Raw genomic sequence first — 23,330 nt, forward strand, 5'->3', positions numbered from 1 at the left:
AATGTACGTCCCTCCGCTAATGATTTGATGCTCATATCTAAATGTTGATTAGTTGGTTAGAAATCCCGATACAACCTGTATGAAATCATCCGGAGCTTCATCCAGATCCTCTGACAATCCAACCTCTAGACTGAGCTTAGGCCAATTCTTTCATGAAACCGATGCTGCCAAAAATACGGGGGTGCGGGGGGACGAGGTGAGCGAATCCCGTGCCGTGATTGGTCGGTTCAAAGACACGGACCAATCACGGCACGGGATTGACTCGAAGATGGAGTAACGCTACCGTATGTGTGGCAGAGGGGGTACCGCGACTATGCTATGTCTAGAGGTTGGATTGTCTGTGTCCAGATCTAACAGATCTTCCATAAAACTTGTTACTGAATTACAAGGCTCAAGGGTCTTATTGCTTGTAGAATTTACAAATTTAATTACAAGCGGAAGTCTCTTTCTAATAAAATAAATTTGAAACAGACGTCAACTTGTATTGTGACTTGTAAAATGTTACGCAACAGACCCCATTATACAAAAAATTATATTGTTGAATGACTTACCTGATGCGCTTTCATAACTTTGGTAAAGAACGGATGCACAGTGACCGCAGGCTGGCCTACATTGAAGTCGTACTCCAAGCAGACCTCGTCATTAGTCACTATGACATTTACGCCCTCTTCGCACCCTAATATTTCTTCCTGCAATTAACGTATGGTTTAACGTTTTGCTGCACTCTAAATTGAACCTTATTCGTATAATTTAAATGTTTAATTTGAGTGACTGAAGAAATCTGGGACGCGCGGCAATACTTCCGCCAGATACTTGAAATTTAACCGTTTAAACTTTGCATTAGGAATTAATTTAGAATGCCGCTGTCACTTGCGCTCGGTTTAGGAATACTGAACTCTTATAACAGTTATAACCTTATTTTTCAAATCATTTAATAATTAAAAATGTAAATTAAAGTAATAGCTGTGAGAAAATCGATAAAAATCCAGGAAAAATGGTGTCAAAACTGATTTCATGACTGCGTTAAAACAAATCTAGTATTTTTGCAAAGCTACCTATACAGTAGTACTAGTCTATAACCCACCAGTTGTTTCTGTTTCATGCTCAGTCTTCGCTTTCTCTCGAATTCCTCCATATTAGCTATCACAGTACTCCGGGCCAAGGATTTCTTATCAATGACCTAAAACACAAATAAAAATATATTAACATCTTAATTGAACTGGAAATAATCGGAAAATAAATAGTTTGTTTCGTACAGGATATGAACCCGTGAATTACAGATGTCGAGGCAATTGCTGTCCCAAAAAACGCGTTAAAATCACAGAGTTGACAGATAGATAGAGGTAGGGTCGCTTAACCTTTTGGACGCCAATGACTGATATATCCGCACCGTAGGTTCAACGCCAAAGACCGATTAATCGGTCACATATCACAGAGCAACATAGACCTACGTGCATATGCATAAAGTTCAATTTCAGTTTTGACACTTCGGTGACGTGGCGTCAGCGTGACAGCTTTTGTTTGACACGGCGTCGAAAAGGTTAAAACAAAACTGAATTTATGACTTTGCCGATTACGCACGCAGACATACTTATCGGGTTTGAGCCATTCACCGCTCAGCCTCGAGTTGTGTACGTGTGCGTGTCATGCGTAAACAGAGGAAATTGGCGAGTTACTAAGTTCTGTCTTAGCGACTTACCACTGTCTTACTGTCTATCTATCGACTCTATCAACAAAGGAGGTTATAGGCGTTTGTGGGTGCTAACAATGTTTCAGAATCAACATCAACATTTATTCAGCAAATAGGCCACAAGGGCACTTTTAAAATATTAATTGAATATTAAAAAAAAATATGATTTACTATTTAGCGTAGAGCAGCGGTCGGCAACCCGCGGCCCGTAAACCTGTCACTTGCGGCCCGCGAGCCTCCCTGGCTATTTTGTATGTAATATTGACAAACGACAATGTCTGATAAAGTCGTAAATATTAACAAAGTGCGGCCCGCGTTAACTTCGTTAACTACTATGTGGCCCTTGGCTGCTAAAAGGTTGCCGACCGCTGGAGTAGAGCATACCTTTCTAATATTACGCCGTCCCTTGAAATATGCTGCGGAGTTCCCTTTTGATGCGTGTCCCGCCTCTCCGAGTAGCTCGTACGACAGCACTCTGGAATAATCGGAGAGACATGGGTTATGGGTATTCGGCAACTTGGAGACAAATAGCCTCTAGAGACCTATAAAAAGGTCTCCCGTTCTATGCTAATTTGGATCTTTACTTTGACAATTCAAAATTCCATTTATCTTGGCAAGTTTTGACATCTGGGCGGCTAGACGATGGAACATTGGAAAATATTGTCCTAAAGTAGTTCAGACTTACATACGAGTTACAGTATTTTTTTTGCTTGGGTTGTTTGTTTCATGCTTTTGTTAAAAAAATTGTCAAATGCATAAAAAAAAAAAAAAAAAAACATTTATTTCGGACCACAAAAAATCCATAATATGTTAGTCGAACATGTACATGCAGGAGCTTGTAAATTAGACTATGTTAGTACTTAAAATTAACTTATTACCCTATCTACCTACTACATTTCATAGGGAGCTAAGGAACAGTGCAGGTTCGACCAGTGCTGCATATAGCTACTATCGAGCCTACCCGCTATCACACTCAGGATACTGTTGCTACTGTCAAGCATTCTGCGACGCGTCGCGGCGGCACGCTTTCTTATTGTAGCAGAGAAACTGTCTACCTGCGCGTCCGCGAACATGCCTGACGCGCTGCAGAAGCGTGGCAGACGCAACAGCACCCTGAAGGCGTTGTTATACTGAACCCGTAGGGCGCTGATCGATCTTTGCGAATAATTAGCCCATAGGCTGCAGCTATAAAGAGAGGTACAGTAGGCTCTGAAGAGTGTAATTTTGACCTGAGCCGTACAGCTTCTGAACCTATGTGCTATCATATTCGCTCTTATCGCCAGCGCCCTACGTTCCCTATCTATATCTGCGTCGTCACGCAAATTTTCATTGAGTAAGTGGCCTAAATACTTGACACATGTCACTCGCTTAAGGGGTGTGCCATTTAGATATAGCGGTGGTACAAGAGATGGACTTTTCGTCCCAGACTTAAAAACCATAAGTTCACTTTTAAGAGCATTATATCTGAGGCCATGTTTACATGCATATTTCTCACATAGTTTTAACAATATTTCAAGTCCTCCCGGTGAGGGACTCAACAGCACCATGTCGTCCGCATAGCTAATATTATTCATACATACACCGCCAATATGACAGCCGACATGTATGCTGCTGAGTTCCTCGATGAGAGCATTTATGTACAGGTTGAAGAGCTTCGGAGACGTTCTCCCACCCTGTCTCACTCCGCACTCCAACCTGTATTCCTCTGACATGTCTTTTCCCCATCTGACAACATTAACTTGACACAAGTACCAACTCCTAAGTATATGCACAATATCCATAGGGACCCCCGCCTCTTCTAACTTGGCCCACAAGAGCTCATAGTTAACCAGATCGAACGCCTTGGAGAGATCCAGGAAACATGCATATATAGGAGTCTTCCTGTGTGTATAATATTCGACGGTGTGCTTGAGGCTCAGTATCGCGCTCTCAGTAGATAGTTTGGGTCGAAACCCAAACTGCGCATCACTGATTTGTATATATCTATCAAGCTGAGCATCAAGCACCGCGTCAAACACTTTAGCCACCACAGTTGCTAGATAAATTGGTCTATAATTGGCCATGTTACGTACGTGTGCTGGCTTGCTGGCTAGAACCGAACTGGGGGTACCCGCAGATCTTCTTATCTACCCACACATGTCAATATATAACATGCCTTTCCCTCTGGATAGATGACACTTCACTATATTTCGAATTCAATATTTAAAGTCAGTTTTGCACTACACTGTTTATGCACTTAAACTATATTGTTCACTAATACCCTAACATGCTTTCATAGTCTTTGTTATTATTTAGTAACTACCTAACTATTGGCTATCTGCACTATAATGTTCATCATCTACACTATCAGACTCAATGTCTGTACTACCATATTCTTGAAGAGCTATCTTTTTCAAGGATGGTCTGCTGGACGGTGGGCTTTCACTTGACCGGGGTCGTTTATTACTGTTCAGTTCATTTCTAGGCACTGTATCATCCGAATCCAGTACTACACACTCTTCTGGACCTTTAACACCAATCATCTCTGCCCACTGACTTGGTGGAGGGATTCTTAATGTGCCAAAACCCTCATCTTCTCTTTCTTCTTCCCCTTGTTGAACTTCTTTACTATTACTTGCCTTGATTTCCGCTTGTGGTTCTTCTTCTGTGCCACTTCTAGTAAAACCAAGCATTTGGTTGACATGTCTAATAAATAATTTATTTCCTTGTTTAATTTTATATCTTAACACTCCAATCCTTTTGACTATTGTCCCTTCTAACCATCTCGGCCCAGCTCTATAGTTCCTGAAACAGACTGTCTCTCCCACTCTAAATTCTCTCACACGTTTTGTTTCATTTTCCTGGATATCTTCTGTCTCCTTTTCTTGAATCGAAAGAGGGTGTAGCCTATCAAATTTAGTTCGGAAACGTCTATTGTTAAGGAGTTCCGCGGGTGTTTTACCGGTGATAGAACTGGGTGTAGTCCGCAACCCATACAATATCTTTTGCAGTCTGGTTGACCATGGGAGATGTGACATCTTTTTTAACTTCAATTTTATTGTCTGGACCGTTCTTTCTGCCTGTCCATTAGACGCAGGATGATATGGAGGTACCAGTATATGTCTAATACCATTCTGTTTAAAATACTGACATATCTCTTCTGACGTAAACGCTTTCCCGTTATCGCTCACTATGGTGTCTGGCAGCCCTTGTTCAGCAAATATCTCATCTAGCTTATTAATTACCATACTTGAACTTTGGTCACTAACTATTTTGACCTCCGGCCATTTTGAGTAAGCGTCAATTAATATTAAGAAAACTTTGCCCATGAAAGGCCCTGCAAAATCAATATGCAGCCTAGACCAAGCCTTTGGTGGGGTAATCCATCTGTGAGTCACTTTGGCTGGCATATTCCTTACTTCCTTACAAGTTTGGCAATTATTTATCAAGCTCTCTATATCTCTGTCGAGACCAGGCCACCAGAAATAACTCCTTGCCATTGCTTTGGTGATAACTATACCATCATGATTGTTATGGAGCTCTTGAAGAACGCCTTCACGTAGCTTTTGAGGCACAATTACTCTACCTCCCCACAATATACAGTCATTGTATTCTGTTAATTCATCCCTTCTTACATAATAATCTCTATATTTCTCTTCTACTGTACTTGGCCAACCATTCCTAATCCAGAACATCACCTTTGCTAATATACCATCGGTTTTACTCAATTTAGCCACATCCTTAGCCGTCATCTGTAACTCCACTGGTGTCTCATTGAGCAACAAAACATTCACCTCTTGCAGCTCTTCTTCTTTTCCACTGCTTTCAGGACCGGGCCATCTACTTAGGGCATCAGCATTCCCAATTTTTTCCCTTCAACATATTGTAACATTTGTAACTCGTAATCGTACGAGTTTAACAATAAAGCCCATCTTAACATCCTGGGTGATATCTCTGGCGTCGCCGCCATTTCAGCCGTTAACGCTAATTTTACCGCTTGATCAAAAGTTAACGTTGTCTGTTGCAACAGTTGCTTTTGTATATCTTTATCACGAATGCCACATACTAACCGGTCGCGCAACGTACGATCCAAATCGGTAAAATTGCACTCTATAGCCAATTTACGCAAACTAGCCACGTACTCTTTTATATTTTCACTGCTCGATTGACACCTCATATGAAACTTATACGATTGCACTATCTCTTTTTGTTTTGGATTAAAATGATCGTCTAACGTGGTCTTTACCGTTGTATAGGTTATGTCTGTGATCTTTTTCGGTGAAATTAACGACTCAACGAGATCATATAAATCACGACCACAAACTGCAAAGAAATTCGCCTTTTTTAACTCATCCGTCTGAATACTATTCGCGAGCAAACAATAGTCGAACCTATTCACGTAATTTTTCCAATTGTCTTTGTCCATATGAAATTCACAAAATTTTACCACCATTTTATTCACCACACTAAATAACACTTTTAAACATTCAAACACTATGTTTAATGCACTTTTAGTCTATTTCCGAATTAAATCCCGTCGCCAGAATGTTACGTACGTGTGCTGGCTTGCTGGCTAGAACCGAACTGGGGGTACCCGCAGATCTGCTTATCTACCCACACATGTCAATATATAACAGGCCAGCTTCGCTATGTCACCTGTCTTATTTTTTACAATAGGGACAACCACAGTGCGAATCATATCGGGTGTTAGGTAAGCATGGCTGATACTAAGTGAGAAGAACATGGCAAGAACCCTGGGCAGATGTGGCCCGGCATGTTGCAGATGCTCAATGCTAAGCCCATCATGCCCAGGGGACTTGCCCCTCTTCATATTTTTAATAATAAAAAAGGAGTTAAAACATGAAAACAAGTTATAATTATGTTACCTCATCTGTTTTTGCCTTTCCAACATCTTCTTTCTAGAACGTCTGGATGGACCGCGAGTTTTATGGTTCAATATCAAAGGTTTATCGCTTGTGTTCCGTCGCTCTATGAACTCGCTCACGAGTTTAGCCCGCTTAGCGTCGTCTTCCCTACAAATATAAACATGTTACTTTAATGCATGAAACACTTGCGAAATAGTGTATCTCAATATTTACTATGAAGTAATAGTTATTTTCTCCAATATGCTCGGAAATGTTCACCTTATTGTAGCAAAAATAGTACAGGAAGTTCTACGTTATTGTCAAACTCTAATTTAAAAAAATCAAACTATCGCTGTCCTGTTCTAGCGGACGGGAATGAAAAAAACACTACAGTAATAACTTATTACTGTAGTGTTTTTTACTTAAAAAAAATAAAAAACGCAAACAGCCAATTATTAAAGCCGCGAGCCGCGTCTACACGACCCGATCAGCTATCATTTCAAGCTATAGGATAGAGTGAGATAGTAAGATAAACGACCTTACTTGTCTCGTTCTTACAAGACCGTTGTGCTCGTGTATGATCGTGCGAATACTGCTTAATAAAATCAAAGATTATTTTTATATTTTTTTAAGGATCTCATCCGTGTACATAAAGTTTATATAGTTTGTCAAAGGACTTTCTCATTTCAAACATAGACAGAGAGAATCATACTATCTTTGTCTTACACTAGTACTAGTACCCAAAAGAAAAGGATGGGTATAGTTTTCCTGGTTCTTACTGACTGACAAATTGGTTTGACCAACTATATTGCACAATTATATTGAATGAACGAATATTGAATGGTACTGAATGGCAGAATAACTTTGTGCCCTTAACTTTTAAAAATTAATTTTAGAGGAAATTGTAATGGAAATTGTTTTTGACATTTTTGATGTGAAGGTTCGATTTGAGTCATGCTTGATGCTTAAATAATTATTATTTTACCTTATTTCCTCGCATGTTTGGAGAAAAGCACTATATATGCCTCGGCAGGAATAGCAATTCGTGGATTCGTCTTCTTTGTCGGACTCCGCTTCGCGTCGTCCGACAAAATCGAAACTCATCCACGAATTGCCCTTTCCCGGCCTCTGCAATAATGTACTATTACGATACAAGTGCGGAAAAGTGGAAATTCGAAACGAGTGCCGATAAATTAAAATACGACCGAAGGGAGTGTTTTAAATCGACACGATTTGCGAATTTCCTTTTCGCACGTGTATCGTACAAGGTTCTACAGTACATATGGCACTTTAAACTTTTGAAATACGCACGGAAAGTGCTCCTTCCCGCACTAGTTCGGGAAAGTAGCATCATATGTAATGTAAACAAACTTACATTGCAGTCTCTTGTTTTTTCCCCATTCTTTTTAGAAGTTTTTCTTTAGTATTAACCCATTGTTTTTCTTCCTCTGATGAGGAATCATCGGACTTTATTCGATCTCCCTTACCACCACTCTTTGTACCACTTCTCTGGAAAAACAAAAGCAATAAAAATTAAAATATAATCAATAGTTATGCTAGCATAGTTAAATTTAACTGTACGTACCGGTTTGTTCCTTGTAACGGGACCTTTAATAGGTGTTTTCGCATTATCGTCATCTAAAACTACTGGCGCATGTAAAAGTGTCAATTCTTTGTTCATCATCTTGTCTGCAGTAAGCATTAACGTGTCTGTATGTTCCTGTTTTATATTAACTGTTTTAGATTTCGGCCCAGGCCTCTTCTTTTTATAAGTGGCATCACCATCAACTTCTTTCTTGACTTTTCTGTTAGATAGTGGTGTGTCGTCCTCATCATCATCATCATCCATGAGCAAATTTTTCGCCATATTGTTTTCCGTAGCATCTGGACCCTGTAATAAAACAGTTCATTAGTACTTAATATTAAATGAAAGTGTTTATACTAGCAAACCTTCGTCAAAAATGCTTACTGGTGTTGTAAAATCGTCCTCGTAGTTATCACCTTCATCTTCAGAAGGTAACAATTCATTGTAATGGCCTGCGTCTGCGTCTGCAGGACTTTCCGGTCGTTCATTATCATCTTGAGAATACTTTTCCTGCTCTTCACCTGCCACTTTTTCTTTGCGAACTCTAGGTTTCTTAACACTCGATAAAGATAACCTATTCAAAGACTGAAGGTTTATCAATCTGCAATAAAGACAATTTAAATGAAATCTGACCATTCAAAACCAATTTACAAGGTAAATATTCGTAATTATATTTACCTGTCAATTTCTTCATCGTCTTTGCTTTTTACCGCTATCTCTTGATATTCAAAATATGTCTGAACAAAAGATTCTGGTAATTTTTCCAAGGGAATGATGGGAACTTGTTCATAAAGTTTTGTATCAGTACTGAGAATCGGATAGCACTTCCATCCATTGCGTTCAGTGAATAATTCGCTTTTCTCCGTTTCTTTGCCAAATAGTTCTTTTTTTGCATTATTATCATGTTTAGCATCCTGTTTGTCTTTGCCTACTGATTCTTCTTTAGCATGTTTAGCTTCTTTCTTTTTGCCTGGTGATTTTGTGGTAGGTTTTCGATTGGGTTTAGCCTCATCCTCTTCAAATATTGGCATTGTAGGTGTGCATTCTAAAAGTTCTATTGGTTCCTGTGAATTTATTATGTCATCTGTCTCTTTTTCATCATTCTTTGTCTTTTCATCTTTATTTGATTTTTCTTCTGTAGTTTTCAATTCAGCCTCTTCATTTACTTTTGGTAAAATCTGGTCATAGACATATTTAACGTATTTGTGATATGTAGAAATTTCATTTTGATCAACCACACTAAATCCAGTGAACTTATTATCTTCATTGGAATTTGTTCCAGTTTCATCCTTGGATTTATTGGCAGTAGTATCCGTTGTTTGTTCTGTTGAATCTACATTATTACACTGTATCTCATCATCCACAGGCTTGTTACTTTTAGCAGCCAATCGGGAACGTCTCGTTTCTTTTTTTGTTTCTTTTTCGTGCTTTGAAGTTTGTGCCACATTTTCGGAATCCGAGTCGGATGACTCGCCCTTTTTCTCTTCTTGTCTAATTCGTTCTCGCATTCGTCTGGTAAGTATAGCTAGCTCATTAACAGGAATAGGTTTGTCTTTCGACTGTACCTCTTTATTTTCTTTTGACTGGACTTCTTTGTTTTCTTTTGAAGGAACTTCTTTATTTTCTTTTGCGGGTACCTCTTTGGTTTGTTTCGGAGGCTCAGGCTTTTTTGTCTTACGTCTACCAGGTTTTCGTTTGTTGTTCTTTTTACCAACATTTTCACTGTCACTCTCGCTGTTTTCCAGAAGGCTTCCTTTAGCTGATTCAATAGTGAGAGGCTCAAATGTATGTGGTACTAGTAAACTCATACTTGTGTCATTTTCGTTATCAGAATCAGGTTCATGCTGTCTGCGGACTCGCAAAGCACTTTGACTAAATGTTTCGTCATCCTCATTTTCATAAGTGCTAATAGCATGTATCATTTTATTACACTTCACAAAATTTTCAAAATTTTGTTCATCAAAACTTGCGCTATTTTGTCTTTGAATTGGTTCTCTACCAACAGGTAATGGATCAACATTATCAAAAGATTCAGTTTTTGTAACAACACTTTCTGGTATGATAGTCATTTGATCAACATAATTATCTGGTTCAGTTTTAATAATCGGAACAAAGTTCTCAGCAATAGCAGGTGTCTCCTCTAAACCCGGTTCAGTTTTGATATTAGCAATAAGAGGATAATTCTCAGTTGCTACCTGAATATTATCATTTTCAGGAATGGGTTTTGACCCATTTTTTTGTTTGTCAGTTACAGCACAAGACAAAAGTTCTTTTAACTGTACTTTAGAGATCCAACTTTCATTTTCCCTACGATCTTCATTATCTTCATCTTCATTATAATTGGGTTCCATGGGTTCATCCTCATAAAAATTGCCACCATCATCTTCATAATAATCTGAATTATCTTGATCATTTGTATTTTCCTCAATATTAAGGAATGCTTCTTCTGAGAGTGTATTAATGGCATTTATAGTTAGTGCTATAGGTGGGGCTACAGAACTTTCAGTTACTTGACAGTCGTCAGCTTCATACAACTTTGATACAATGTCAAAGCATATATCAGCCAGCTTTTTTACTTTATCGGGAGTTAAATTACATACAATTTCATTTTGTGACTTAGCAGTGTCACTTATGTGACATACATTTAGTAAACTTGTTATACATTTAAAAGCAATATGCTTCAAAGAATTTGGAGATCTAACTGAGAAAGTGTCTTTAACGCAAGAATCACTTGGATTATTAGGTTGAAGAACTTTTTGGCCTTGTTGGATTACGTGAACACACAAAGTCAACAGTGACTTGACTTCTTGGCTGCAATCATCACATGAGAAGTCACTTTCACAATATTCAGTTTCATCAATTTCACTATTAGACATTACAGTCTTATTATCACTTTTTATGCTATTTGCAAAGTCAAGTCTGATTATTTTTGAATAACACAATGCTTTCAAAGAGGGTATATTTTGGGTTAGGATTTCTGAAGCATTTAGTAAACAAATGTTCTCTTCTTGATTGTCTTCATCTTCATCTGAATTTTCAAATTGATTTTGAGTTACAATCTCGGGAGAATTTACTAACAACTTCTGTTGTGCCCTCAAAATCTGCTGATTTTTTTTCAGGTGCTCACAGCATGAAGAAAACAGTGTTTTGGGTGTTTTTGAAGCATTTAGTAAACAAATGTTCTCTTCTTGATTGTCTTCATCTTCATCTGAATTTTCAAATTGATTTTGAGTTACAATCTCGGGAAAATTTACTAACAACTTCTGTTGTGCCCTCAAAATCTGCTGATTTTTTTTCAGGTGCTCACAGCATGAAGAAAACAGTGTTTTGGGCTGATAAAATAGAGCTGCACTATTATCATTTGTGCATTCGGGAATGGAAAAAGTATTGTTTACATCACTAGTTTCCGTCTGATAAAAGAGTTCATGAAGATTCTTCAAACAAATTGATAAAAGTGTTGTCGGGTTGCTCAATTTGCTAACTTCACATTTTATTTTCTCACTAAGTTCATTGCCACTTTCACTCACACTTGGGTTACTTTCATTGTCCGTGAAAATCTCCTCAGTTCTAGAAATATTACCATTTGTAAGATTATCAGGTTCAACAGTAAAATATTGGCAGATGTGTCTGTTATATCGCCAGGTAGACCATTCCATGGATACAAATGGAGCACACGCAAATAATGCTTTCTGGCGATAATAATCCTCAAAAAAATCACTTACCATTTTTTCTGTAATTTTATTATCGGGTGGTTTTTTATTTCGGCTGTCCTGGGCTAAAAAAGACTGCGGGCCTTTTACTTTCTTTACCATCACCGAATCACTGATCCACACAGTGTGTCTGCCTTTGATGTTAATATTTTTATTGCTCTTGACTTCTTCACTTGGCTTTTTAGCAATTTTGATAGAAAGTTCTTTATTTAAAAATACTGTTTTTGGGTTGAATTTGGGTTTGCTTTCTTTTTTCACTTCCACCTTTTGAGGTGGTGTTTCCCCAACTATTTCACAGTCACTATCACTGTCTTCTTTTTCCTTTTTGGGTGTAGGCTCTATTTTCTTTTCTTGTTCCCTGTATGATGATAGGTCATTTTCTTGTAGAAACTTTTCATATTGATTGGATAAGTCCTCTTCCATTTGCATAATATTATGTTTGGCAAGTTTCAGTAGTAAAAATGATTTCTTGACACAATAATCTATCTTAAAAGTGTCTACCACATTAGTTGTGTTTATTTTCTTTTGAATAAAGTCATCAGACTTTTCAGTCATCAAGGTTCCTAATTCTGAAGTAGTTTTCACAATGCTAGTAAGAAATTTGCATGCATTTTCTGACTGTTCACTATTTAAAGGAACATTGGTCTTCATTGAAAGTGTGCAGGGCCCACTAGTCTGAGTACTTGTAGTTTCAGTATGAACTTTATTGGTTTGAGCCGATGCTTCTACTTTCTTTTTAACTTCATTTGCTTCTAAGACTGGGATTTCTATAGGTACTACTGCTACTACACTTGGTGATGAGCTTGATATTCTCGACACTTTTTTGATTTTCAAATTAGTGCCCTGTGTTTTCTTTGCAAGGAAGTTTTCAAACTCCTTACTGGAACCCCAAGTATTTGAAGACTGTGGAGGCGGTGTAGGTTTGATTTCATTATTTACAGATGGTTGCTTTTCAGTATCATCACACAAATCCTCAACTGTATTAGGAGAAAACCTCCAAGGTTCTTTTTTATCTTCAACTGTAGTAAAACTTGACATTTTCTTAGGACTCTGGCTAATTACTTCTGTAATAAGGGGCATTTTCTCTCCTAATTGAATATCTTTTTTCTTTCGCCCTCTTTTCTTTGTTGTCATTTTTAGCTCTTCTAACTCATCTAGTGCATCACCAACTGCACTATCTGAGGAGTCTATGGAGCTTGTCCTTCCTTTTCTTCCCGGTATGTATTCATCATCAGAGTTATACCTGCCACTTTTCTTTTTTCTCCTTGGTTCATCATCATCTGACAGCTCAACATTAGCAAATGGATCTTCATCAGAATCATCATCATTTCTGTATTTTAACGTTTTCCTCGCATTTCTTCTCTTAGGTCTCTTAGAAGTATCTTCGACAAGAAGTGACTCATCCATACACTTATTTTCAACTTCATTGCCTATTATATTTTCTGCAGTGGTATTTTCTATAGTTACATTTTCTGTAGTTACATTTTCTGTAGTTACATTTTCTGTAGTTACATTTTCTGTAGTTACATTTTCTGTAGTTATATTTTCTGTAGTTATATTTTCTGTTGTAACATTTTCTGTACTGACATTATTTGTTGTAACATTTTCTGTACTGACATTATCTTTTTCTGTCAATGGGGTATCTGTTTCTTTTGTGGTGGTATCATTGTCTTTGATGAACTCAGCCTGGGTTATTGGCTCATTAGGAGCACTTGCACTTTCATCCATTCCATTATCCAAATCTGCCTCAGGTTCAGCCAATGGTGAAGAAGGCATTTCTTGCAAACCTTGCAATATGGGGTCCTTGGCTTCAGATGCTCTTTCACAGTCAATTGATGTTTTCAGCTGACTTAAGCACATGTCTTCCTCATCATCATCTTCATCCTCCTCTAATTGCTCTATATTAGAAAGGTTGTCCTCTAATTTACGCAACTTGTCTTCAAGTTGGGACAAGTTTTCAACCATTTTACTAAGGTCTTTCATTTCGGAAGAGCTGGCAGGGATAGGTAAAGAATTCCCATTGACTGCTGTATTGTTTTCAGTTATATCATTCAGACTTGTGTTTTTCCTTAGCTGACCTCTTCTACGGGAAACTCTTGGACTTTCAACTACTGGACTTTGCGAGCTTTCAGTATATTTAACTGGTGGAGCTCTTCTACGAGGAACTTTTGGACTTGGAACTTCTGGACTTTCCAAACTTCCAGTATCACTTAAAACAGGTGGCTCTTTCTTTTTCCTGCCCCTTTTTCTAGTTACAGGGACTTGTTCAGTGGGAATGTCCATACTCTGACTTGGTGATGCATGAAAACCATTTATGTCAGTTTTGATTGAGTCAATATTGTTGTTTGGGGAGTGTAATGTATTCTCAGGGAGAGGTTCTGAACTTATATTTGCACTAATATCACTAGAAACGTCTGTGCCGAAATTAATAGAGGTTGAATCATTAAATGGTACTGTTTTCCTACCTCTGCCCTTGCCTCGCCCTCTCCCTCTGCCCCGTCCTCTCCCTCTGCCTTTGCCCCTACCTCTTCCTTGTTTCAAAGGAGATAAGCTAGTAGGCTGGCATACTTCTGAGCTGCTCACCGCTTCTATCTCCACTGTTTCGTCCACCTCTATGTCTACGTCGTTGTCCACATCGTTACTTACTGCATTACTTTGTTCTTGGACATAATCGGTTTCAAGTGAACTATTAGGTTCCGAGTTGGCCTCGTTTCCTAGATCAAATGTGGTAGTCGTTTCGTCTGGCTCATCTTCGTTGATGTTCACTTCGCTGCCTACATCCAGGTTGCAGTAACTTAGTTGCGATTGATCCTCGTTGTTGGTGGACGATACGAGATCGTTTTCTATGGACATATCGCTTAATTCGGCCGCATCTACGGCAGCAGGCTGCGAGCACTCTCTGCCAAGAGAGGAGACACTCTCATTATCTAAATACAAGGAATTTGATTGGGATACCTCAAAAGCCTCTCCGGCAGCGGAGAGGTTGTTTACATTCATGTCCATTTCTTCAGACATGTTATAAAGTCGTTACACAACTCATGGTAGATAATTCCGGTAAAGAACTGTCACATACTAATTGGCTAAAACGATAGCACATAGAATCGCAGTAAAACAAAAAGAAATCAAGGTGTTAAGTTAAGCAATATCTAAACTCGAATCGCCATCGCCATATTCGCCATTGCATTGTATCGGTACGCGGAGCAAGAGGCGTTTTTAACGTTTTTTTTTTTTTCTTTATTTTTGTAGTGTTGCCAACATCATATTCAAACACAATCGAATGCACGTTTTCGAGTTTCTTTCAGAACTCAGTTTTTTTTGTATCCAAAAATATCATGGCTTAACTAGATTACAGAAACCGGTTTAGCCAGAACCGGTTAATTTTCCAAACGATCATGTGTTTGGCGCTCCACACATGGGCTGAAATTACCTAGACAATTGTATGATACCTATTTTTTTATTTGGAAAAATTATGATATATAGCTGGTCAAGCAAATCTTGTCAGTAATAAAAGGCCCGAAATTCAAATTTTCTATGGGACGATATCCCTTCGCGCCTATATTTTTCAAAGTTGTCGCCTTTTACTACTGACAAGATGTGCTTGACCAAGTATAGACAATAATCAGAATGTATTCCGTGATCATAAATATTCCGGTGCTGACTTTCTGATTATTTTCAGTCCTTGTGTGCCGCCTTTATTTGTAGACATAAACTTTGGTACACTACACCATATTCATAAAGTGATTTCTATCTAGGTCACGTTAATCTAAAATTTATAGGTATGTTGGCTCTTATTCTAACCAATATTTAAGTTATAGTTAGGAAGTAATCGTTACGAAACCCACCCCACTAAGGCCCGAGATGTGTATCCCGGGCCTTAGTAGGGTTGTAAAGTGGAATCCAGACGAGACAATTTTTCGCTCGGATGAAATTGTCCGATCGAATCAGGCCGTGCGGACGCAAACGCCAATTTGATTCCCCGATGAAATCAGCAGGTGCGAGGGTGCGGACACAAAAATGCCGAAGTTAGTATCTACGGAATGCAAATTGGTGATTAAATTGTGTACGTGTGGACTAGGGCTTCCAACACCGAGATCCCGAAATACCGGGATCCCGTCTTTGTAAACGCATTTTTAAATACCGGTATTTTTGAAAGCAATACCGGGATCCTGGTATTTAAAAAAACGAAGGAAATGCTCAGTATAAACCCTTTAAATCCATTATATTCGGCTGTATCAAAAAGCTTACTAAACGTCAGACGAATCTAGAGTTAGACCAAGTAAAGTCTGCAACGATTTTGATAGCACACGCAGTGCAAGTGTTATTTAAACGTCAAACTTCTATGAAATTATTACTTACAAATAACACTTGCACTGCGTACTGCGTGTGCTATCAAAATCGTTGCAGACTTTACTTGGTCTAACTCTAACTGGTTAGAGACCAGAGCGCACTCATTTTATTATTGAAACAAGATGGTTGCCTATGCGTCAGATAAATATTTGGTGGTTGGTGGTGGATGAATCCTGAAGTTATGTGAGTGATGAATATGATGATAGTGACATTAACATTAACATAATTAGTTCTCATAATTTTATTAGAAAATAAAACGAAAGAGCAAGGATAACTGTAATAAGGTCAAGTGAGGTAAATGCAACTATGGGATTATTGCGTCTCTCCGTTCTTTCTCGAATACGATTGGTCGAAACGTCCTCTACTATGCAACGTTTCATTTCCAAGTAGCTCAGGCATGAAACGTTGCATAGTAGAGGGCGTTTCGACCAATCGTATTCGAGAAAGAACGGAGAGACGCAATAATCCCATAGTTGCATTTACCTCACTTGACATGGCAAACCAATTTTGACGGAAATTTAAAAAAAATGTTGTCTGTTTGGTTAAGTTGGACTACAAATGTGAGGTGAAGTCGACAAATTGGATAAAATTATTGCCAACCTTGAGTGTGAAATAAAATTATTGCAGATGGTGGCATTGATTGTTTATTGTTGTAATAGCTTTTAGGACATATCTGGTATTCCAGTGAGCCTTTCTAATTCCCATTTTTAATAAAACTATACAGGGTGCCATTTGAGTCGTGATCGGTAATATGTTTTTCTAACTCCATAAACAACGAGCAATTTAATCCCCTACTCTTACTAAAATCAGACAAGATTTTTTTATTTTTTTTGTTTATTTTTTGTCATTTATTTTACTTTTACAAGTGGCAATGTGGTATTTAACCAGCTTTGTAAGGTATTTCAAATGAAAAATTAAGTAAATTTTATTTCTAAAGCTTTGGATTCCTCCGAAAACGGTGCCGTCATATGACGGCCGTCATATAGCGGCCGCAAAAGACGGCCGTCTTTACGGTGGCGACATGTGTCAGTCAACGCTATATAGCGGCCGTAATATGACGGCACCGTTTTCGGAGGAATCCAAAGCTTAACTGGGACAAATGACAAAACTGATGTCAATGGCAGTTCCGATTCTAAGAAGCGATTTAATTTACTAATTTAAATATCTTAATAAGACGTTGTAATATCCTAAATCCACTTATAAAAGTAAAATAAATTACAAAAAATAAAAATAAAATCTTGTCTGATTTTAGTAAGAGTAGGGGCATTAAATTGCTCGTTGTTTATGGAGTTAGAAAAACATATTACTGATCACGATTCAAATGGCACCCTGTATATTTGCTCTTATTCTAACCAATATTTAAGTTATAGTTAGGAAGTAATCGTTACGAAACCCACCCCACTAAGGCCCGAGATGTGTATCCCGGGCCTTAGTAGGGTTGTAAAGTGGAATCCAGACGAGACAATTTTTCGCTCGGATGAAATTGTCCGATCGAATCAGGCCGTGCGGACGCAAACGCCAATTTGATTCCCCGATGAAATCAGCAGGTGCGAGGGTGCGGACACAAAAATGCCGAAGTTAGTATCTACGGAATGCAAATTGGTGATTAAATTGTGTACGTGTGGACTAGGGCTTCCAACACCGAGATCCCGAAATACCGGGATCCCGTCTTTGTAAACGCATTTTTAAATACCGGTATTTTTGAAAGCAATACCGGGATCCTGGTATTTAAAAAAACGAAGGAAATGCTCAGTATAAACCCTTTAAATCCATTATATTCGGCTGTATCAAAAAGCTTACTAAACGTCAGACGAATCTAGAGTTAGACCAAGTAAAGTCTGCAACGATTTTGATAGCACACGCAGTGCAAGTGTTATTTAAACGTCAAACTTCTATGAAATTATTACTTACAAATAACACTTGCACTGCGTACTGCGTGTGCTATCAAAATCGTTGCAGACTTTACTTGGTCTAACTCTAACTGGTTAGAGACCAGAGCGCACTCATTTTATTATTGGAACAAGATGGTTGCCTATGCGTCAGATAAATATTTGGTGGTTGGTGGTGGATGAATCCTGAAGTTATGTGAGTGATGAATATGATGATAGTGACATTAACATTAACATAATTAGTTCTCATAATTTTATTAGAAAATAAAACGAAAGAGCAAGGATAACTGTAATAAGGTCAAGTGAGGTAAATGCAACTATGGGATTATTGCGTCTCTCCGTTCTTTCTCGAATACGATTGGTCGAAACGTCCTCTACTATGCAACGTTTCATTTCCAAGTAGCTCAGGCATGAAACGTTGCATAGTAGAGGGCGTTTCGACCAATCGTATTCGAGAAAGAACGGAGAGACGCAATAATCCCATAGTTGCATTTACCTCACTTGACATGGCAAACCAATTTTGACGGAAATTTAAAAAAAATGTTGTCTGTTTGGTTAAGTTGGACTACAAATGTGAGGTGAAGTCGACAAATTGGATAAAATTATTGCCAACCTTGAGTGTGAAATAAAATTATTGCAGATGGTGGCATTGATTGTTTATTGTTGTAATAGCTTTTAGGACATATCTGGTATTCCAGTGAGCCTTTCTAATTCCCATTTTTAATAAAACTATACAGGGTGCCATTTGAGTCGTGATCGGTAATATGTTTTTCTAACTCCATAAACAACGAGCAATTTAATCCCCTACTCTTACTAAAATCAGACAAGATTTTTTTATTTTTTTTGTTTATTTTTTGTCATTTATTTTACTTTTACAAGTGGCAATGTGGTATTTAACCAGCTTTGTAAGGTATTTCAAATGAAAAATTAAGTAAATTTTATTTCTAAAGCTTTGGATTCCTCCGAAAACGGTGCCGTCATATGACGGCCGTCATATAGCGGCCGCAAAAGACGGCCGTCTTTACGGTGGCGACATGTGTCAGTCAACGCTATATAGCGGCCGTAATATGACGGCACCGTTTTCGGAGGAATCCAAAGCTTAACTGGGACAAATGACAAAACTGATGTCAATGGCAGTTCCGATTCTAAGAAGCGATTTAATTTACTAATTTAAATATCTTAATAAGACGTTGTAATATCCTAAATCCACTTATAAAAGTAAAATAAATTACAAAAAATAAAAATAAAATCTTGTCTGATTTTAGTAAGAGTAGGGGCATTAAATTGCTCGTTGTTTATGGAGTTAGAAAAACATATTACTGATCACGATTCAAATGGCACCCTGTATATTTTTAAGCGATTCATATACAATACTGGGATCCCGGGATCCAGTTAATACCGGTATTGTGAGAAGTCCGGTATTTGGAAGCCCTAGTGTGGACGCTAGATGAGATTGGTGCCAATTATTTTCCTGATCAAATCGGTAGATTTGTCCAGCTCGTCTGGATGCAGCTTAAGGGTTACTTACGTAAGTAGGGACAAAGCTATTTGTAATGAGATAACTATATTCATCTCTCATTCTGTAGTATAGCTGTATTCCTACTTACGTAAGTAAAACTTACAAGTGTATCTTGGGACTAAGGCTAAAATTTTCTTCATGTCAATCCCATAATCCCATCAGATTAGAAATTCTATTTTTTGAAATACTGGCTCTAAAGCTTTGGATTCCTCCGAAAACGGTGCCGTCATATAGCGGCCGCAAAAGACGGCCGTCTTTACGGTGGAGACATGTGGAAAGTACCACGGTGTCATAACACACCGTCATCCACCAAGGTCAAAGCGGCAAATTTGAAAAATGTAGGCGCGATGGGATAACGTCCCATAGAAAATTTGAATTTCGCGTCTTTTCCTACTGACAAGATTTGCTTGATCATCTATAATTTACTTGGAGGATGAAATATCATCAGAAGACGAAAATAATCGTAGTACGGAATCATTTATTCAAATCTCGTGTCATTTATTCAAAATGGCGTCATCGCTATCTAATAAAACGTTCACGAAACTATCGACACCGTCATGACGGCCGTCATCTTACGTTACGTTGACAATCAACGTAAAGCTTTGGATTCCTCCGAAAACGGTGCCGTCATATTACGGCCGCTATATAGCGTTGACTGACGTCACTAGAACGTTGTCTATGTAAACAATATGGCGCGGTTTCTTAAGATCGGTTTTCCTAGGATAGCGGTGCCGTCATATAGCGGCCGTCTCCATACTAAATAATACGGCTAAATATGGATGTCGTAGTATTTGTATGGAGACGGCCGCTATATGACGGCACCGCTATTTATTTATTTTTATTTATTTATTTATTGGTTCACCAACAATAGTTTACACTATATAAAGTACAACAACAAACGTTTTGAGTAATTATGCTAAGCGTAACAATTACTTATAGGTAAACACCACTTGCATTGACTAAGGTACTAAAATTACATATACTTAACATACCGTTTACAATAATAATGTAGGCATTAAACTAATAAAGGGGGCAGACATTATTACATTGAGTGGATATCACTAACTTATACTATTATTTTTGCTAAGCAGGCCCGAACAGATTTTTTAAAGAGATACGCAGAGTCAAAGTGTATATCCATTATATGGCTACAGCTATTTACTACCTTGCATAATCTAGGGACAGGTGAGTTGCTGCCGTGGACCGTCCTACGGAGCGGGGGGCACAGGGGTGTTATCGGGTTTCGAGGTATTCTCTTTGGAGCACGGAAGTGCAGAAGGCCAAGGAGTTACGGACAGTCTATGTCATTATTCAATAATTTATACAAGAACATTGCATCCGCGATGCCTCTGCGTAGCGATAACGACTCAAATTTGAACAGTTTTAATCTTTGGGCATACGAAACGGCTGTTTTGGCTTTGCCCTCTGCAAAAGTCAGGTGCCGCAGAAACCGCTTTTGAACCCGCTCCAGTCTTAAAGAGTGAGTAGCGTAGTGTGGACGCCACACTACACTACAATATTCTAATATACTCCTCACAAGGCTGTTGAAAAGCAAAATCTTTGTATTACTGCGTCGAAACATCTTAACATTCCTTATAACAAACCCTAACATTTTGTAAGATTTCTTAGATATGTGTTCCACTTGAGGGATGAAAGTAAGTTTTTTATCAAAGACTACTCCTAAATCGCGTATTGTGTCAACTTCCTGAAGGGTATTGCCGCAAATACTATATTCTGACCGAATGATATTTTGTTTCCTCGTAAATTTGACATGAACACATTTTCCAGCATTTAAGATCATTTGGTTATTATTACACCAGTGGACTAGCCTGCCCAAGTCACTTCGTAGCAAATCAACATCGTCAGCTGAGTTTATAGTGCGTGCAAACTTTAGGTCGTCAGCATACATAAAAATTTTCGAGTGTCTAAAACAGTCGGGTATATCATTGATAAAGATATTGAACAGGATTGGCCCCAAATGAGACCCCTGCGGCACCCCTGATGTAATACTATGCGAAGGAGACTTAAAGCCGTTTACGACTACAAAGAACGATCTATTTTCTAAATAGGATTTAAACCAAGGCAGCAACGAATGGAAACCATATGCCGATAACTTTGTTAGCAGAATTTTGTGGCAGACTTTGTCGAAGGCCTTACTAAAATCTGTGTATATTACATCTGTCTGCTTGCCGGAGTCCATCGCATCAGACAGAAACTCTGTAAATGATATTAAATTAGAAGTAGTAGACCTACCGCTGACAAATCCATGTTGGAAATCGCTTATGTACATTCTGAAATGATTTTGAACATGTGGGCAGACAAGGGACTCAAAAATCTTCGCAAACGAACTAAGTATGGAGATAGGTCTATAGTTCGAAATTGTCGTGTCGTCACCAGACTTGTATACGGGAACCACCTTTGCTGTTTTCCATTGAGGCGGAAATACTCCTGTTGCTAGAGATTTATTGAATATCGGAGGAAACCAAAGCTTTAGACGGCGTTGATTGTCAACGTAAAGCTTTGGATTGCTCCGAAAACGGTGCCGTCATATTACGGCCCCTATATAGCGTTGACTGACGTCACTAGAACGTTGTCTATGTAAACAAGATGGCGCGGTTTCCTAGACGGCGTTACGTTAAGCTTTGGATTCCTCTGAAAACGGTGCCGTCATATGACGGCCGTCATAAAGCGGCCGCAAAAGACGGCCGTCTTTACGGTGACGACATGTGGAAAGTACCACGGCGTCATAACACACCGTCAGCCACCAAGGTCAAAGCGGCAAATTTGAAAAATGTAGGCGCGATCATGGCGCGATGGGATATCGTCCCATAGAAAATTTGAATTTCGCGCCTTTTTCTACTGACATGATGTGCTTGACCATCTATAATTTACTTGGAGGATGAAATATCATCAGAAGAGGAAAATAATCGTAGTACGGAATCATTTATTCAAATCTCGTGTCATTTATTCAAAATGGCGTCACCGCTATCTAATAAAACGTTCACGAAACTATCGACAAGGTCATGGCGGCCGTCATCCAAATGACGGCACCGCTTTATTACGTTAAGCTTTGGATTCCTCCGAAAACGGTGCCGTCATATGACGGCCGTCATATAGCGGCAGCAAAAGACGGCCGTCTTTACGGTGGCGACATGTGGAAAGTACCACGGCGTCATAACACACCGTCATCCACCAAGATCAAAGCGGCAAATTTGAAAAATGTAGGCGCGATGGGATAACGTCCCATAGAAAATTTGAATTTCGCGCCTTTTCCTACTGACAAGATTTGCTTGATCATCTATAATTTACTTGGAGGATGAAATATCATCAGAAGAGGAAAATAATCGTAGTACGGAATCATTTATTCAAATCTCGTGTCATTTATTCCAAAATGGCGTCACCGCTATCTAATAAAACGTTCACGAAACTATCGACAAGGTCATGACGGCCGTCATCTTACGTTACGTTGGCAATCAACGTAACGTAAAGCTTTGGTTTCCTCCGATAGCGGTGCCGTCATATAGCGGCCGTCTCCATACAAATACTACGACATCCATATTTAGCCGTATTATTTAGTATGGAGACGGCCGCTATATGACGGCACCGCTATCCTAGGAAAACCGATCTTAACGCCGTCTAGGAAACCGCGCCATCTTGTTTACATAGACAACGTTCTAGTGACGTCAGTCAACGCTATATAGCGGCCGTAATATGACGGCACCGTTTTCGGAGGAATCCAAAGCTTT

The 23,330-nt window shown here is 38.7% G+C and overlaps 1 protein-coding gene across 1 annotated transcript in view; it reads right to left on the reverse strand.

The window, feature by feature from the left end:
* LOC134655452 (uncharacterized) overlaps positions 1-14,982 on the reverse strand; it is a 39,233-nt gene extending 24,251 nt beyond the window's left edge. The window contains exons 1-8 of the mRNA XM_063510917.1: positions 8,798-14,982; positions 8,504-8,720; positions 8,120-8,425; positions 7,910-8,043; positions 6,556-6,702; positions 2,075-2,165; positions 1,085-1,180; positions 552-689 (exon numbers count right to left, since the gene is read on the reverse strand). Of these exons, the coding sequence (XP_063366987.1) occupies positions 552-689; positions 1,085-1,180; positions 2,075-2,165; positions 6,556-6,702; positions 7,910-8,043; positions 8,120-8,425; positions 8,504-8,720; positions 8,798-14,844 (7,176 nt within the window). The 5' untranslated portion in view covers positions 14,845-14,982. The remainder of the gene's footprint in view (positions 1-551; positions 690-1,084; positions 1,181-2,074; positions 2,166-6,555; positions 6,703-7,909; positions 8,044-8,119; positions 8,426-8,503; positions 8,721-8,797) is intronic.
* Between the last annotated feature and the right edge of the window lie 8,348 nt (positions 14,983-23,330).

The sequence above is a fragment of the Cydia amplana genome, chromosome 16 (assembly GCF_948474715.1).
Source record: "Cydia amplana chromosome 16, ilCydAmpl1.1, whole genome shotgun sequence".
Lineage (NCBI taxonomy): Eukaryota > Metazoa > Arthropoda > Insecta > Lepidoptera > Tortricidae > Cydia > Cydia amplana.